General features: G+C 38.0%; 1 protein-coding gene across 32 annotated transcripts in view; it reads left to right on the top strand.

The window, feature by feature from the left end:
- Nucleotides 1–17310, top strand: part of RAD51B (RAD51 paralog B) — a 738822-nt gene that overhangs the window by 61978 nt on the left and 659534 nt on the right. The window contains exon 8 of one of the 32 annotated variants that reach the window (XM_086320108.1): nt 3133–3284. The exons of the other annotated variants lie outside the window; for them this stretch is intronic. Coding sequence (XP_086176234.1) covers nt 3133–3162 — 30 coding nt within the window. The 3' untranslated portion in view covers nt 3163–3284. Of the gene's footprint in view, nt 1–3132; nt 3285–17310 lie in introns of those variants that run through there. 32 annotated transcript variants of the gene reach the window in all.

The raw sequence follows: 17310 nt of genomic DNA, 5'->3' as shown, positions 1-17310 counted from the left end.
TGTCTACTTCATGTCTTACAATACTTAAAGGGAAAACCTTCTAACATTCATTATAAAAAGTGAAAAGATACTTGGAAACTAAACTTTGATGTCTTTTGCCAACCCCTTTCCTTCTTTAAAATTGATTTGCTCATGATTTGCTAGTTCTGTACCTTTAATATGATGGAAGAACTTCTGTCAGACATCATTGATCAAGATTTTATACAAAGAGTTGTGATCATCATAGTGGGAATTTAACATTAGTGCTCTGATACATTATTACTATAATGCCTTGTTTGGAAGCTTAACAATATCGGATAATGCTCTATTTTAAGATTTTTAACTTATCAGAGGAAAGCATTGTAGATAAATTGGATCTTGAGTTTCACGGAATCAACAAACAGCTCACTGTTTAATTAAATTCAGATGAAGACTTTGAAATACAGTCTTGGCTCTATGAGAGGTTGGTCAGAGCATACTATCTTGTGTTTTTCAAAGACAAAAATTATTTCTTTGGTTCATACTGTTGTATGTTCTTTGTCTTTCTTCAGTATATCTGTTGAGTTAATTACACTTATCTTCCAAGTGCATACATATTGACATGTTGTTAGTGTTTTAGTTTTACACTTTTTAAAAAGTGTATTTAAAATCTTCATATTTAAAAAAAATTTTGTGTTTTTTTGAGCTTAATTCTTTGACATTGTAAATTTTGACTTCTTTCTGGAAGCTTCCAGTTTTATAATTTCTGTTTTCCATCAGTTTATTAAGTCAAATAAATTTATTTCTCAGATAACTTATAATTTTAATAGAGTTTGAAGTCCTAGGCAAAGTTTTGCCTTAAAACAGAAAACAATTTTAATCATGGCAGTTAGACTTTTTTCCTTTATTGAGTACAAGAATTAAAGTAGGCGTTTAATTAACTGTCCAAGGTTTAAGAAAAGTTTCCAAATACTTGAGTCTGTGTAAACATGTAACAGCTGTAGTTTAAAGGTTTTATTTCCCTTCCAATACAATTAAAATAATTTATAATAGAGACTATTGAAAGTTAGATGTTTCTTATTTGAGCAGTTTTTCCTTCCCCCTTTTTAATCTTTTGTTTATCCTTGATATTGAAATATTTCAATTTCACATTTTCCTATTTGTTTTGATTCTCTTAATGTGGATTCGTCTCTGCTGGGAAATGTCTTATTAAAAGTAAGACATTAAGGAATTCTCTGATGGTCCAGTGGTTATGACTCAGCGTTCTTACTGCTGGGGCCCTAGGTTTGATCCCTGGTTGGGGAACTATTATTAATAAGATCTCACAAGCAGCATGGCATGGCCAAAAATGAAGTAAAACATTAAATTAGTTGATGGCTCTTTAATTCTTAAGACTGTTTTGATTGTTACGGGAGAGAAAAATGTATGTGGATAGAAAGAGAACAAGGGCTCCTTACCACTAGTGGTTTGAAAAACTTAAGCGGCTTCTAAAATTAAATTTTGATCATAGATGTTTGGGTTTTGAAATCCCTTTTAAGATCAAGGACCCCTTATTTAGTATTTCAGAGTTTGTGTTAATTGTTTTACTTGCAGAAGTAAGTAGTTGTTGACTTTGTAGTTTGTCATCTTGAAAGACTGTTAATTATAAATAGCTGGACCTTACTGAGCACTTAAGTTTTTGTTCGAGGTATTGTAATGAGTACATTTTAAACATTTTTCATCTAATACTTTAAATAATTTTATGAAGCAGGTTATATTATTCTTGTTTTATAGTTGAACAAATTGAGTCTTGTAAGCATTAAAGATTTTAACTTTCCCAGAATCACATGGCTCGTGAGCGAAAGGGGTAGAATTTGAACTCAGATGTGTTTGATTCCAATACACATATTTTTTATTCACAGTGGAGCACATTGTTTCTTAAAGCACTAGTCAAAATTATTCTGCTCCCTCACTTAAAAAAAAAAGAAGAAAGTTTTATTTATTTATTTTTGGCTGTACTGGGTCTTCATTGCTTTGCATGAGTTTTCTCTAGTTGCAGTGAGCAGAGGCTACTCTTCCTTGTGGTACTCAAGCTTCTCATTGCCGCAGTTTTCTGTTGTAGAGCACAGGCTCTAGGCGTGCAGGCTTCAGCAGTTGCAGCACATGGGCTCGGTAGTTGTGGTGTACAGGCTCCAGGCACTCGGGCTTCAGTAGTTGTGGCACGTGGGCTCAGTAATTGCCGCTCATGGGCTCCAGAGCATGACCTCAGTAGTTACAGCAGTACGGGCTTAGTTGCTCTGCAGCGTGTGGAATCTTCCCTGACCAGGGGTTGAGCCCGTCAGTGTCCCCTGCTTTGGCAGGCGAATTCTTATCCACGGCACCACCAGGAAAGTCCCCTTAAAAGCTGTTCAGTACTCAGAATTCTTTCTTCCAAAGCTTTTTCAGTGGAAGATTTCACACTTCACTTAATGCTTTGATTGTTGTTCGGAAGTGTAATGGTAGATGTGCTTCTATGTTAGCTGTATTGGTATTTCAAGTAAGAGAAATATTTGAGCAGTTACAGCTTGGTTGCTTTTCCACCTGCATATAAATCATACTTGTATGTTAAGGGTATAATTAATCCCTTTTATCTGCTAGTGAATGTGCAGACTTGTTGGGTTTCTATATTTTCCAGCTAGAATTGGCGAATCTTAGCCTAAATCCTGTGTTAGGTATGCTATCTTAGGAAAATAATTTCTAGACACTTGTACTTTAGACCTCTCTTAGGGAACATCTGAAGTACAGACAACCTCCTAAGATTTTGCTCTGAGGTTTAATGAAGACTTAATACATGCTGTGACTGTACGGGAGATATTTCAGTTTCACGGCATTGCCAGATGTATCTGGTAAAATTGGGTGTTCGTGATTTAATTAAAAGTTCCTAGGAACTTACAACTTAAGGTAGTTTTTATAAGCATTGGTACTCAAAGGATCTTTAATATATATATTTGAGGGAGGGACAGTTTTGACTTGAACTGAAATAAAGCCATGTTTGTAGTTATGATGACCAAGGTGCCATATTTTAAAGAAATACTGAAAATGTTATAATGTGAAGCTTTTTTTTTAATGCTCCTAGTTTAAAGTTATTGCAGTTGGTTTCATTTCCTAGACTATATTGCAGTGAATCTCTCTTTTGTTCTTCTTTATGATCTTTAGCTTAGTTTACCGGGTTGTCCAATGACATGAGATTGGTTTGCTCTGCTGCTGCTGCTGCTGCTAAGTTGCTTCAGTCGTGTCCAACTCCGTGTGACCCCATGGACTGCAGCCTACCAGGCTTCTCCGTCCATGGGATTCTCCAGGCAAGAACACTGCAGTGGGTTGCCATTTCCTTCTCCAATTCGGGAAAGTGAAAAGTGAAAGTGAAGTCGCTCAGTCGTGTCTGACTTTTAGCGACCCCATGGACTGCAGCCAACCAGGCTCCTCCATCCATGGGATTTTCCAGGCCAGGGCACTGGAGTGGGTTGCCATTTCCTTCATGGTTTGCTCTAGAGCCTTAGAAATGACACTTCAGTGTTCAACAGTAGACCTCTCCTTTCACATTTCTTACCCCATCTTTGGGAGTCAATCATGTTTTGAAGAGTAAACATTTTATACAAACAGGATGATGTAGTAGAAAGTACCCCAGAATTTCAAGTCTGAAGATACGAGTTTAAGTACCAAGTATATTTCAACCAACTGTGTGATTATGGTCCAATCAGTTCTCCTTCCGGAGCCTCAGTATCCTCGTCTATAGAAAGGGCATATAAATTCCTTCTCATAAGCCTTAATGTTATTGTTACTCATAATAGTAATATTATTACTAATACAAACTATAACTAGTAGATGAATAATAGTATTCATATTATTAGTAATATTTATTGCTAATACAGATTGCTAAATTACTTTTATAGAGATTTTTACAGTTAACAAACCACTTTCATATGTAGTAATTTTTAAAGAAGATCTATCTATCTATGAAAGGACTAAATTCTAAAGTACTGTGTGGGTATTAATTGATATTTGCATAACCAACTGAAGTGGCTGTTTTCAGTTTTAGTCATTTGAATGATAAACCAGAGTTTTTAAAATTCAGATAACACATTTCTGTTTAGCTAAAATAGAAGTTTTAGAATGTTTTCTGATTAGTGTTAAGATTGATTTTAAGTTAAATTTCAATAACATCTGATTTCTATATTACTATTATTATTTGGATTTCCCTGGTGGCTCAGACAGTAAAGCATCTGCTATTTAAAGAAATAGAGATAGATGATCAGTAAAATTATGAGTGATCAGGAGTACTTGTGAACTAGTGTCATTTCTAGAAAGTACAACAAGATTCCCGTTGCACTAACAGTAAGTTTATCATTTACTGCTAAATCACTGTGATTATTTAAAAATAAACAGTTAGCCCTTTGTGTTTACAAAGTACCCTGCAATTGTTAATTAGCCTGCACCAGTGTTTATAAAGGGCTGGACTAGTGCCTGTACTGGTCAGCTTTGTGCAGGATTTCCAGACACCATTCTGATGACTCAGTCTAACTCTGGGATCAGTTGATATTTGTCTGTATACTGCAGGGCATTATCAAAGCTTATTTCATCTTTCAGTTGCACCATCATTTTCTCAGAAAAAAGCTGAAGAAAAAATTATTAAATCTTTTCTGTGCATTTGTTTCAGAACCTCACAGTTTCTGGGACCTAGAAGTTCTTACTAAGTATGATATAAATATTTCCCTTCAGAATTTAAATAGCTGATAGTTTTAAGGTAGTTACCATTTAAGGCATTTTGTAATGAAATAATCTTTGCCTTCAAGGCTCATATTTTACTAGTGGATGTAAGACATATATGTGAGAAAAGATCAATGTGATATAAGGTAGTAGGTAATGAGTGTTAACCAAGTGGTTGTGGCAGATACTGTTAGTTGCCTATCTAGTCCTCATTTCCATCTCCCATTGTTAATAGACCCCGATTAAGGTGGCAGTGTCCTCACCTTACTTAGTGTTAGTGTCAGTCACTCAGTCGTGTCTGACTCTTTGTGACCCCATGGACTGTAGCCCACCAGCTTCCTCTGTCCGTAGGATTTTCCAGGCAAGAACACTGGAGTGGGCTGCCATTTCCTTCTTCAGGGCACCTTAGTTAAGTTCATGGCCATCATATTCCCTCATTTCCCAGGTTCTTTGCAGGTGAAGGTGGTCACGTGAGTTAGTTCTGGCCAATCATAGCAGTTTTAATTCTCGATTGTGCTTAATAAACTCTTCCAGAATGTAGTGACTTAAAACAACTTAAAACTTCTAGCTGTAGCTAGAAGACTCCAAGACTGGAGGCTGGAATTGTATGAAAAGGCCCCTTTGTACTGTTTGACGGTTAATGCTTATGTCTGCTGGGGACCCAGCTAGAACATTCACACGTGGTCTCAGCGTGGTTTCTGGGCTCTAAGAGTTTCCCAAAAGAGAGAGCCCCAGATGGAAGCTGTATTCTTTTTATGATGTTGCCTCAGAAGTCACATAGCATCACTTCTGCTGTACTCTGTTGGTCAAAAAGTCCCCCTTCCCAGATTCAAAGGGAGAAAATATGACCTCTCAGTTGAAGAAGTACCTATCACATTGTAAAAAGATCATGTGGGCTGGGGTGAGTTTGTTGGTGTGGCTATCTTTGAAAAATAAAGTTTGCCACAACCTATTGAGGGGAAGCTTATAAGAAAGCTTTTATAATACTTTCCAGATAAAAGAGAAGTGATATTTCTGCATGGTTCTTTGTTACTTGTCCCTTTTTCCTGCCTTAAAGGAGCAGCAACCATCTTGTGCTTATGATGTGACAAACCAGTATTCTAAGGATGTTAACATCATTGGATGTCAACCCTGGACTATCTGCTTTCAGACTTTTTCTTCAGTCAGTTCAGTTGCTCAGTCATATACGACTCTTTGCGACCCCATGGACTGCAGCATGCCAGGCTTCCCTGTCCATCACCAACTCCCGAGCTTGCTCAAACTCATGTCCATCGAGTTGGTGATACCATCCAGCCATCTCATCCTCTGTTGTCCCCTTTTCCTCCTGCCTTCAATCTTTACCAGCATCAGGGTCTTTTCCAATGTGAGGCAAATAATTGCCTATGTATTTAAAATTGCTGTAGAGAGGTTTCCATTTTTTTTTGTTGTAATTTATTTATTTGGCTATGCCAGGTCTTAGTTGCGGCATGCAAACTCTTAGTTGTGGCGTGTGGGATCTAGTTTCCTGACCAGGGATCAAACCCAGGCCCCTGCATTGGGAGCACAGAGGCTTAGCCACTGGACTGCCAGGAAAGTCCCTAGGTTTTCATGATCTTGAAATCTCCTCGTTGTCAATACTGAGTGTGCATAGAGATCACCTGGAGAGCTTGTTAGGGCTGACTTAAAGGGAGACATGGATCTTGGGCTAGATAAGTACGATTTGGACAGATAGAATTAGGGAAGCAATTCAAGTATTACAGGTGGAATGAGCAAATACATCAAAGCCAAAAAAGTTAAGTTTTTTTTTTTGAACTTCTATAATCAGCTTACTTTGAGTTTTTATTGAGGGTTGGAAATTAGTTAAAGGGGAGGTAACAACTATATTAAGGAGGTCCATGGAGGCCAGAAAGACATTTCTTTTTTATTTTGTAAGTAGTTAGATGCCCAGAACTTGTCAAAGGCTTGTACTGTTTGACCATTGTTTGTCATTCCCCACCCCTCCAGTTCCTGCTAACCACCATTCTACTTTGTTTCCTTGATTTTTTTTTTTTTTTAAGATTCCATGTATAAGTGAAACCAGACAGTATTTGTCTTTCTGTATCTGCCTTGTTTTACTTAGCATGTCCTCCAGGTTCATCCATGTTGTCGCATATGGCAGAAATTCCCTCTTTCTTATAACTGAATAATACTCGTTCATTGGTTGACACTTAAGTTGTTTCTATATCTTTTTTTGGCTATTGTGAATAATAATACCCTTTAAATTTTATATTTCACTAGATTTGTGTAGTGCCAGATTTATGTAGTGACTCGAATTAGGTACCAATTAGACTTCAAGTTACTGACCCATATCTGAAGATAGCCTTGTATAGTATATATGTAATAATTTATATTGTGCATTGTAGGTCCAATTTTGAATTAATAGTTCTTCCTTTATGTCAGTGTTGAATACAAGATAGAATCCTTTATAAAACAGTGAGCCTAACCTGTAAAATGATCACATTCCTTTAGCTTTAGTAGTTTAAAAAACTGTCTCATCTGTTAGTATGTTATGACTGAGATGTTTGCCAAGTTTTTCTTAGGAGCAACTGTTGTGCAAGCTATGAGCCTATATAGTTGACTCTGGCCTGTGCTTTCTGTTATTAGCAAATAGTGTTTCTTCCAGGGAATGTTACGTTTCCTGAGTCTAGAAGTTCTGTGAGGTAGAGCAACACTGAAGGTCAAATCACACAAACCACATTTTTGGTATTGCTTCCAGAGACCTCTTATGCAGTTTCTGTGACTGATTTTTGTTTAATCTAAATAGTAGATGTTTGACATTTGTGACATATGTGACTGTCTTTTTTAGATAGTTTTCTCCACAAGTTGTTGCTCTGTATTGTTAGAGGGAAGTGTTTTGTTTGATGTTTTTTAAAAACAGTTTTTTGAGCTATAGTATACATACCATATAATTCACCCTAGGAGGAAATCTTGCTTCCATGGAAAGACTAATAGATTCGAAACAAAGCCCACATTTCTTTATTCATTTATTCCTACATATATCCCATATTATGAATTTATTTCCTACTTTACTGCTAGGCTACTATATATCCTGTTGCCATTATTATTATTATTATTATGCATCTTACTTTATACATTTTGAAATAAAAAGCTTCCATGTCATTTTAGATTGATGAGTATTTTGAAATTATTTTTATAGTTATACTCTAATATGAATTCTAATAGATGAAAGAGCTTTGCAAGCCATCTTACCGAAGACAGTAAAGATTTTAAAGATGTCCCAGTATAATGAGATTTCTAACAGCTGGAAAAGTTGATGCAGTGAATTCAGAACCAAATGATTGCATTGAAACATTAATGGGATGAGGGAAGAAAATATTTATCTTGGATGTTATTTATAGTCTACAAAGCATCCGTTCTTCTTTCTTCTTTCCTAATGGACCCATGCTTTTTCTCCAGGATTCCCCTGAAAGTGAAAAAGAAAGTGAAAGTGAAGTCTCTCAGTCATGTCTGACTGTGAGCTCATGGACTGTAGCCTACCAGGCTCCTCCATCCATGGATTTTCCAGACAAGAGTACTGGAGTGGGTTGCCATTTCCTTCTCCAAGGGATCTTCCCAACCCAGGGATCGAACCCAGGTCTCCCGCATTGCAGGCAGACACTTTACTATCTGAGCCACCAGGGAAGCCCTGGGATTCCTCTACTCCCATGTAACCAGTGAGCATCAGGAAAGCTGATTTCCACCCTCAGTTCAAGGGTGGGCCTGGTTGATCCAGGGTTACTTGCTGCTTGATGGTTCAGGTGTGAACAGATGACCTAATCCTGGCAAATAGGAAAGTGTTTTAAGTTTTGGGGCTAGTATTCCTTGCTCTTATAAGAGATCCATGGGAAGCCACTCTGTATCTTCTGTGGGAAATAATCAAGGAAATCATGTATTAATAGCTCTGATTACTATTGTCATCCACACTGTACCCAAAAAGGTGGAGCCAACCTTAGGATGAAGTGACATTTTGGATGGTATCTCAGAGAGATAGACGAGCTATGGGTTCTTGATCACATTGTTGAACAGTCTTATCTCTGGGTTTCCAGAAGTATTAATACATATATTTCTTCGTGGTTTAAGTCGCTGGTATGGAAATGGTGGTCTGTGAACTGATAGCATTAGCATCACCTGTGAGCTTGTTTGAACAAAGAAATTTCAGGGCCTACTGTAGTCCTGCTGAATCAGAATCTCCATTTTAATAGGCTGTCCGGATGATTCATGTACACACAAAAACTGAAGAAGTGTTATTTTAACCCACTTTGAAATGAGTTTTTGTTTACTTAACAAATGAAAGCATCCTACTATGATATTCTAGAGTTTTTTCTCTAAGAAGTTACAACCTGTTCCAAGCATGCCATTTAGAAATAATGGAGTTGGGGATAGGCACTATTTCTGGTTGTTATAGAAACAGCATTTATTGGGTCATGGTACAGAGTTTAAAAAATTCTCATCACACTTTGACTGATGTATGGTTTTTTTGGTTGTTTTTAATAGTTATTTTTAGATGAAACCTAAAACTGTAGTCCTTACTACTTGTGGTCAAAAAGACTCTAATGTTATTTTTGGAAAGTTGGGAGATGTGAGCTTAGCTGTGCTGGCTGAAAGCCAGCTTTGAGAGCTGCATTTTACCTTACCTAGGACCACCCCTTCCCATTCTCTCCTCATTCCCATTCCTATTTCAGCTCGTTTTGTACTGCTCTACTGTTCCAGAACTATTAACCCATTAACGTCTGGGGAGTACGTCTTGCAAACGTCTGCCTTTTAGACCAGATGTGTGTTTCAGTTACATGAATGGAGAAAAAAATTTTCTCCGCCTGCTGTAAATTATAAATTATCTGTCTGTATGAAGGTTAAAGATAGCATGAGTAAATTAACTCCACTGTCTATCTGGGAATTTTATTTGAGAATTTTTTTCTTCTACATTTGTGCAGAATTAGATGCAGCATTCCAAAGAAGCAACTCAGATTATTAAATTATACTTCTTTGTCCATTTTTCTAGAGGCCTTAATGAGCCTCTGTCAGGATAAATTGGATAATTCAGTTCACAAATTAGATGATCATTTCTGTAATTAATTGAGGATGAATGGTATCTATTGTGCTGTACTGTGAGAATTGCCAAAGGTCTGTGTTCAGTCAGAAAGGTCTTAGCTCTGAAAGGAGTACTTTTAATGGAAATGCCAGTATGCCAATTGATTTTATTATTGCTATTTGCTGAGTTTTTACTGTGTGTTAGGCATTATGCTAGTTACTATGAGCATTTATCTCTGATCCTTACAGTTACTCTAAAAGTAAATGATCATTTTATTTCCATTTTAGACATGATAAAATTGGGGCTAGAGAGATTCATTAACTCCCAAGATCATATATATGTTAGAGCCTATGACTGGTATGGAGAAGGCAATGGCACCCCACTCCAGTACTCTTGCCTGGGAAATCCCATGGATGGAGGAGCCTGGTAGGCTGCAATCCATGGGGTTGCTAAGAATCAGACACGACTGAGCGACTTCACTTTCACTTTCCACTTTCATGCATTGGAGAAGGAAATGGCAACCCACTCCAGTGTTCTTGCCTGGAGAATCCCAGGGACGGCGGAGCCTGGTGGGCTGCCGTCTACGGGGTCACACAGAGTCGGACACGACTGAAGTGACTTAGCAATAGCAATAGCAATGACTGGTATACCCAAGCTCATTCAGGCCCTCAAGGAGTTTTAATTTCTACTGAATGGGAGTCTAACATGCAAACAGTACAGTGTAATACAATGAAAGATAAAGTAAAATTTTAAAATAAAATAAAATCTAAAGATAGAATACAAATAACATTTAATGAGAGAGTAGAGGAAGAGGGAATTAATTCTAGTCCAGAAGATCAGGAGAAAAATAATTCATCTTCCTTCCCATTTCTCTAGTTCCTTAATAGGCTTCACGTGACTTCTCTTGTTCTCTTAATGTTATTAGTAATCAAGACTCAGAACCTTTGCTATTTTGATTTTCTTCATATTCTTAACATTTCGTCAATCTGTAAAGTCTTTTAGTAGAGTTTCTGGCAGTCTCCTACTGTTCATTCCCACTTCTATTATCCTAGTTTTATCTATCGCTGTACCGTCTAGCCAGTAGTTGTTAACCTCTGTTGCGCCTAGGATTCAGCTAATGGTGCTTTGTCAATGTACAAATAGATTTGATTCATTAATTTGAGGTCACAGGTGATTCTGATGCACATTACAGTTGAGAACCACTTGACTAAGACAGGGGGTCCTCAAAATTTGATCTAGGCCTCCTGGGGTTAGGAGGCATTCCCTGGGAATCTTTCAGGGGTGTGCACAGTCCATAACTGTTTTCATAATTGTACTAAGATGTTATTTGCCTTTTTCACTGTCCTGACTTTTCACTGTTGGTGAAAAAGCACGAAGAGTAAATTTGTAGTGCTTTACTCAAATTAAGGCAGTGGTGCCAAACTATGTTAGTAATCATTGTATTCTGTACTGTCACACCCTTGTGGAAAAAAATCTAGTTTTCCTTAAGAATGTCTTTCATGAATCAGTTAGTATTGTTCATTTCATTAAATCTTGCCCCTTGAGTACATGTTTATTATGACTATTTGACTGCACATTGTGCATTCTGATGTACAGTGGTTGTCTCAAGGACTGGCACTTTTGCAGTTGTTTGAATTGCGCTAAACTTTTTTTTTTTCATGGAACACCATTAAAAAAAATACTGATAGACAGACTGAGGTTATTTAAGATTTTGATATTGGGCAGAAGTTTTCCCCAAATGAGCAAAAAGAATTTTACCATTGCTTGTGATAAAGTTTAAGCTTTCAAGCAAAAATGAAAATGTGAAAAAAACTTCCCAGTACTTGAAGACTTTTCGGATGAAGTCGATGGTGTTTGAAATGTGTTGCTATTAGAAAGATAGCCAGTGTATTCCACATGACCAATGCATGATATTATAAAATCATTCAAAGTGCAAAGTAGAACAATGGATTTTAATGTAACAGAGCCTCAAGAGTTCACTGATAATAGTTCAAGTAGCAAAGCAACTGTCCATTTCTCTACCTCCTCTTCAACATTTGTTATTTGTGTTCTTTATGATGATAGTCATCTGGCAGGTGAGGTGATATCTCATTGTGCTTTTGTCTTTAAAAAACGACCATTTGTTGAGTTTTGATGTACTGTCAAGGAAGACTATCTATAGTTACCCATAAAAGCTACTGAAACACTTCTTTTTCCAGCTACATATCTGAGGCCAGATTATCTTCAGATACCTCAACCAAAACTATACATGATAAGACTGCAGAAGTAGATGTGAGAATCTAGCCATCTTTGATTGTGATTTACAGACATATAAAACAGTGCCATTCTTCTCACAATTTTTTTTGGAAAATACATTTATTGTTCATAAAAATGTGTTAAAGTGCAATGAGTTTTTTTTTTTTTTTCCATTTCTGTCTTAAATGAGCAAACTCAAGGAGATAGTGAAGGACAGGGAAACCTGGCATGCTGCAGTTCACGGGGTCACAAAGAGTCAGACACAACTTAGCGACTGAATACAAACTACAACAAAATAAATGAGTAGAAAAGTACTTAAGCACTTAATTTTTATTTCTAATATGGTAGATATCAATATCTAACATGGTCAGTCAGTTCAGTTGTTCAGTTGTCTGACTCTTTGCGACCCCGTGGACTGCAGGCCGTGAGGCTTCCCTGTCCATCACCAACTCTCGGAGCTTGCTCAAGCTCATGTCCATCGAGTTGGTGATGCCATCCAACCGTCTCATCCTCTGTCATCCCCTTCCCCTCCTGCCTTCAGTCTTTCCCAGCATCAGGATCTTTTCCAGTGAGTCAGCTCTTTGCATCAGGTGGCCAAAGTATTGGAGCTTCAGCTTCAGCATCAGTCCTTCCAATGCATATTCAGGACTGATTTTCTTTAGGATTGATTGGTTGGATCTCCTTGCAGTCCAAGGGACTCTCAAGAGTCTTCTCCAATACCATAGCTCAGAAGCGTCAATTCTTTGGCACTCAGCTCTCTATGATCTAACTCTAACATCCATACATGACTACTGGAAAAACAATAGCTTTGACTATATGGACCTTTGTCGGCAAAGTAATGTCTCTGCTTTTCAATACGCTGTCTAGGTTGGTCATAGCTTTTCTTTCAAGGAGCAAGTGTCTTTTAATTTCATGGTTGCAATCACCATCTGCAGTAATGGAGCCCAAGATGATAAAGTCTGTAATTGTTTCCATTGTTTCCCCCATCTGTTTGCCATGAAGTGATGAGACCAGATCCCATGATCTTAGTTTTTTGAATGTTGAGCTTTAAGCCAGCTGTTTTACTCTCCTCTTTGACTTTCAACAAGAGGCTCTTTAATTCCTCTTCACTTTTTGCCATAAGTGTGGTGTCACCTGCATATCTGAGGTTATTGATATTTCTCCCGGAAGTCTTGATTCCAGCTTGTGCTTCATCCAGCCTGGCGTTTCGCATGATATACTCTGCATGTAAGTTAAATAAGCAGGGTGACAGTATATAGCCTTGATGTACTCCTTTCCCAATTTGGAACCAGTCTGTTGTTCCACGTCTGGTTCAACATATGAAAAAACTCTTTGGGAACCGCAATCATTTTTAAAGAGTGTTAAGGGGCCTGTAAGTGAGTTGAATGTTCCCCCAAAAGATATATTCATGTCATAATCCCTGATCCTTTATTTGGAGACAGGATCTTGGCAGATGTATTCAAGTTAAAATGAGGTCATGGTGGATTACCACAGGCCCTAAATCTAATTACTGGTGTCTTTATAAGAGCAGGAAGGAGGAGATTTGAATATAGAGATGCAGAGGAGATGTATAGAGAAGAATGCCCTGTGAAGACAGAGGCAGAGATTGGAGTGATGTAGCTATAAGCCAAGGAACACCGGAGATTACCAGAAGCACCAAGGCTAGCAAGTGGCAAAGAAGGTTTCTCCCTCAGAACCTTCAAAGGGAGTGTGGCCCTGCCGGTACCTTGATTTCAGACTCCTAGCCTCCAGAATTGTGACAGAATACCTCTCTCTGTGTTAAGCCACTCATCTGTGGTACTTTTGTTACGATAGCCTAGAAAACTAATACAGGATCTTGAAACCAAAAAAGTTTAAGAATCTCTGACCTAGGTTACCCACCTATCTTTTCTTCCAGATTTTGTCTTGTCAGTACATACTGCTCACCACTGCTAGCTTACTTATCCTAAAACAAATATTATGCTTCCCTTTCTAAGAAAATGTCACTGATTTTTAAAATTATGTTGCAAATATAGTTCAAACTCTAAGTTTGCATTCAAAGTCATCTATAATCTGTCCCTAACCTACTTTTCCAATTTTGTGTATCACATTTTCCTAAGATACGATTTTCTTTTCTTTTTTTTGGCTGCTTTTCTTATATTATACACAAAATCAATTCAAAATAGAACATAGACCTAAATATAAGAGCTAAAACAATAAAACTCTTGGAACAAAATATAGGAGGTAAACCTTTGCAACCTTGGGTTAGGCAAAGGCTTCCTAGATAAAACATCAAAAATACAAGTGACAAAAAACATTAGGTGAGTTGGACCTCATCACAGTTGTGCTTCAAAGGACATCATTAAGAAAATGAAAAGACAACCCACAGAATGGGAGAAAATGTTAGCAAAATGTATATCTGATAAAGAACTTGTATCTAGACTACAGAAAGAAATCTTACAATAAAAAATAAAAAGATAAGTATCTCAAATTTTTAAATGGGTAAAGGATTTGTAAAAAGATTTCTCAAGGACTTCCCTAGTGGTCAGTGGTTACAAGTCTGCTTGCTAATGCATGGGATATGGTGAGTTCGATCCCTGATCCAGGAAGATTTTACCTGCTGTGGAGCAACTAAGCCTGTATACCAAAGCACTGAGCCTGTGTGCAGCAATTACTGAGCCTGCATGTCTAGAGCACATGCTGCTGCTGCTAAGTCGCCTCAGTTGTGTCTGACTCTGTGCGACCCCATAGACGGCAGCCCACCAGGCTCTGCCGTCCCTGGGATTCTCCAGGCAAGAACACTGGAGTGGGTTGCCATTTCCTTCCCCACGATTTTCTAATATACTATATACCCTTTGGAATATTCACTTGAGTGTACATTTAAGCATGTATTCTCTTGTTCATTCATTTATTCAACAGAAACAAATACCTGTTCTGAGTTTTTATTCTAATAGTGTGTTGTCTAGTATGGTAAGCAGTAGCTCCAGGTGTCTATTCATTTGAAATTAAATACATAAAACTGAAAATTCACTTCTTTGGTCTCAGTGGCTGCATGTGACTGGTGACTGCTATATTGATCAGCACAGATATAGAACATATCCACTCTGTAGAAAGTTCTTTTAGATAGTTCTATTCTTATATATAATCTTTTCACCTTGGCCCCGTATCACCTTGCATTTTCCTTTGTTTTCAGCACTCCTGATATGGTCTTTCCAGAACTGGCTCTCTATCACACACCCCACACCTTTCCTCCAATTCCCTGGCATACTTTCCTCCCTGTTATTTATCAAAATCAACTTTTGATTCTGACTCAAATGATTCTTTTAAGATGACTTGAGCTGGATAGAATCCCTTGTTTCTATTACTGTAACACTAATTTTATTCTGTGATATATTTGTCTTGACCTGCATTTGCACCTGGCATGTAAGATGAACAGTTATGGTGTCTTTCCTACTAAGCTCATTGAAGGTAGGAACCTTGTTTAAGAGACTGGGGTATACTAATCATCATACTAGAAATAGAAGAAAAGAAAAAGAAACCCACCAGATAAATCAAATGTTTAGTGAATATGTTAATTTTAAAATCTTAATTTCTATTGAAAAATCCTCTCAGGCATATCTGTAAGGTGGTTACGATGCCTTGTTTTTGTTGTTGTTCAGTGGCTCAGTCGTGTCCGACTCTTTGCGACCCCATGGACTGCAGCACGCCAGGCTTCCCTGTCCTTCACCATCTCCTGGAGCTTGCTCAAACTCAGGTCTATCGAGTCGGTGATGCCATCCAACCATCTCATCCTCTGTCGTCCCCTTCTCCTCCTGCCTTCAATCTTGCCCAGCTTCAGGATCTTTTCCAGTGAGTCAGCTCTTCAGGATCTTTTCCAGTGAGTCAGCTCTTCCCATCAGGTGGCCAAAGTATTGGAGCTTCAGCATCAGTCCTTCCAATGAATATTCAAGATTGATTTCCTTTAGGATTGACTGGTTTGATATCCTTGCAGTCTGGGAGACTCTCAAGAGTCTTCTCCAAAACCATAGTTAGGAATAAGAATTACACTGCTTCAGTATTTTGTTGTTTGTTTTTTGTCTCCTGTTTCAGAACCAATCGAATTGCCAGGTAGGTATGTCTTCTTGGATGTCTCATAAGCTCTTCAGATTCTTTGTATCTAAAACTGAACTTCAAATGCATTAGTGGCTCCTACTGGCCACAGAGAAGATTTGAGTCTCAAAAACAAAGCAGAACAAAAACCCCTACACAATTGATTGAAACATATTTAATATAAAATGATCTATATCATAATGACAAAAGGAGAATTACCCAACACCTCACTGAGACCACTGAAGAAACTAGGGCACTAATTCTAGTCTGAAAATTGGCCATTTAAAGGAAGAAATTCAGCATTTAATTAATTCACACTTAATACTAATTAAGATTTGTATAGCTAATCCTCTGGATTAGCTTATACTTCAGGAAGGTCAAGTAGCCCTTTACAGAAGAATTCCAGCTAATAAGTATGGAAAAAAAAATGATAGAAATAGAAGCTCATCATTTTGTGACTCCCCCCACACTCCCTGGGAAATAGATGGTGAAACAGTGGAAACAGTGTCAGACTTTATTTTTTGGGGCTCCAAAATCACTGCAGATGGTGACTGCAGCCATGAAATTAAAAGACGCTTACTCCTTGGAAGGAAAGTTATGACCAACCTAGATAGCATATTCAAAAGCAGAGACATTACTTTGCCAACAAAGGTTCGTCTAGTCAAGGCTATGGTTTTTCCTGTGGTCATGTATGGATGTGAGAGTTGGACTGTGAAGAAGGCTGAGTGCCGAAGAATTGATGCTTTTGAACTGTGGTGTTGGAGAAGACTCTTGAGAGTCCCTTGGACTGCAAGGAGATCCAACCAGTCCATTCTGAAGGAGACCAGCCCTGGGATTTCTTTGGAAGGAAAGATGCTAAAGCTGAAACTCCAGTACTTTGGCCACCTCATGCGAAAAGTTGACTCATTGGAAAAGACTCTGATGCTGGGAGGGATTGGGGGCAGGAGGAGAAGAGGACGACAGAGGATGAGATGGCTGGATGGCATCACTGACTCGATGGACGTGAGTCTGGGTGAACTCCGGGAGTTGGTGATGGACAGGGAGGCCTGGCGTGCTGCGATTCATGGGGTTGCAAAGAGTCGGACACGACTGAGCGACTGAACTGAACTGAACTGAAACCATAATCATTGACGGATGAGGTTTGACTGAAAGGTTAAGTATGATTGATTATGTGTGTTTTGTTCCTTTACGTATATTTGATGCCTCTTTACCTAAGTATGCATGTCTTTTTACTAAAGTGAAAGTGAAAGTGAAGTCTCTCAGTCGTGTCTGACTCTTTG

This window comes from Bos grunniens, chromosome 10 (assembly GCF_055505025.1).
Source record: "Bos grunniens cultivar Pamir isolate PY7600 chromosome 10, Bosgru_T2T1.0, whole genome shotgun sequence".
Lineage (NCBI taxonomy): Eukaryota > Metazoa > Chordata > Mammalia > Artiodactyla > Bovidae > Bos > Bos grunniens.
This window is presented reverse-complemented; position numbering and strand designations above follow the sequence as displayed.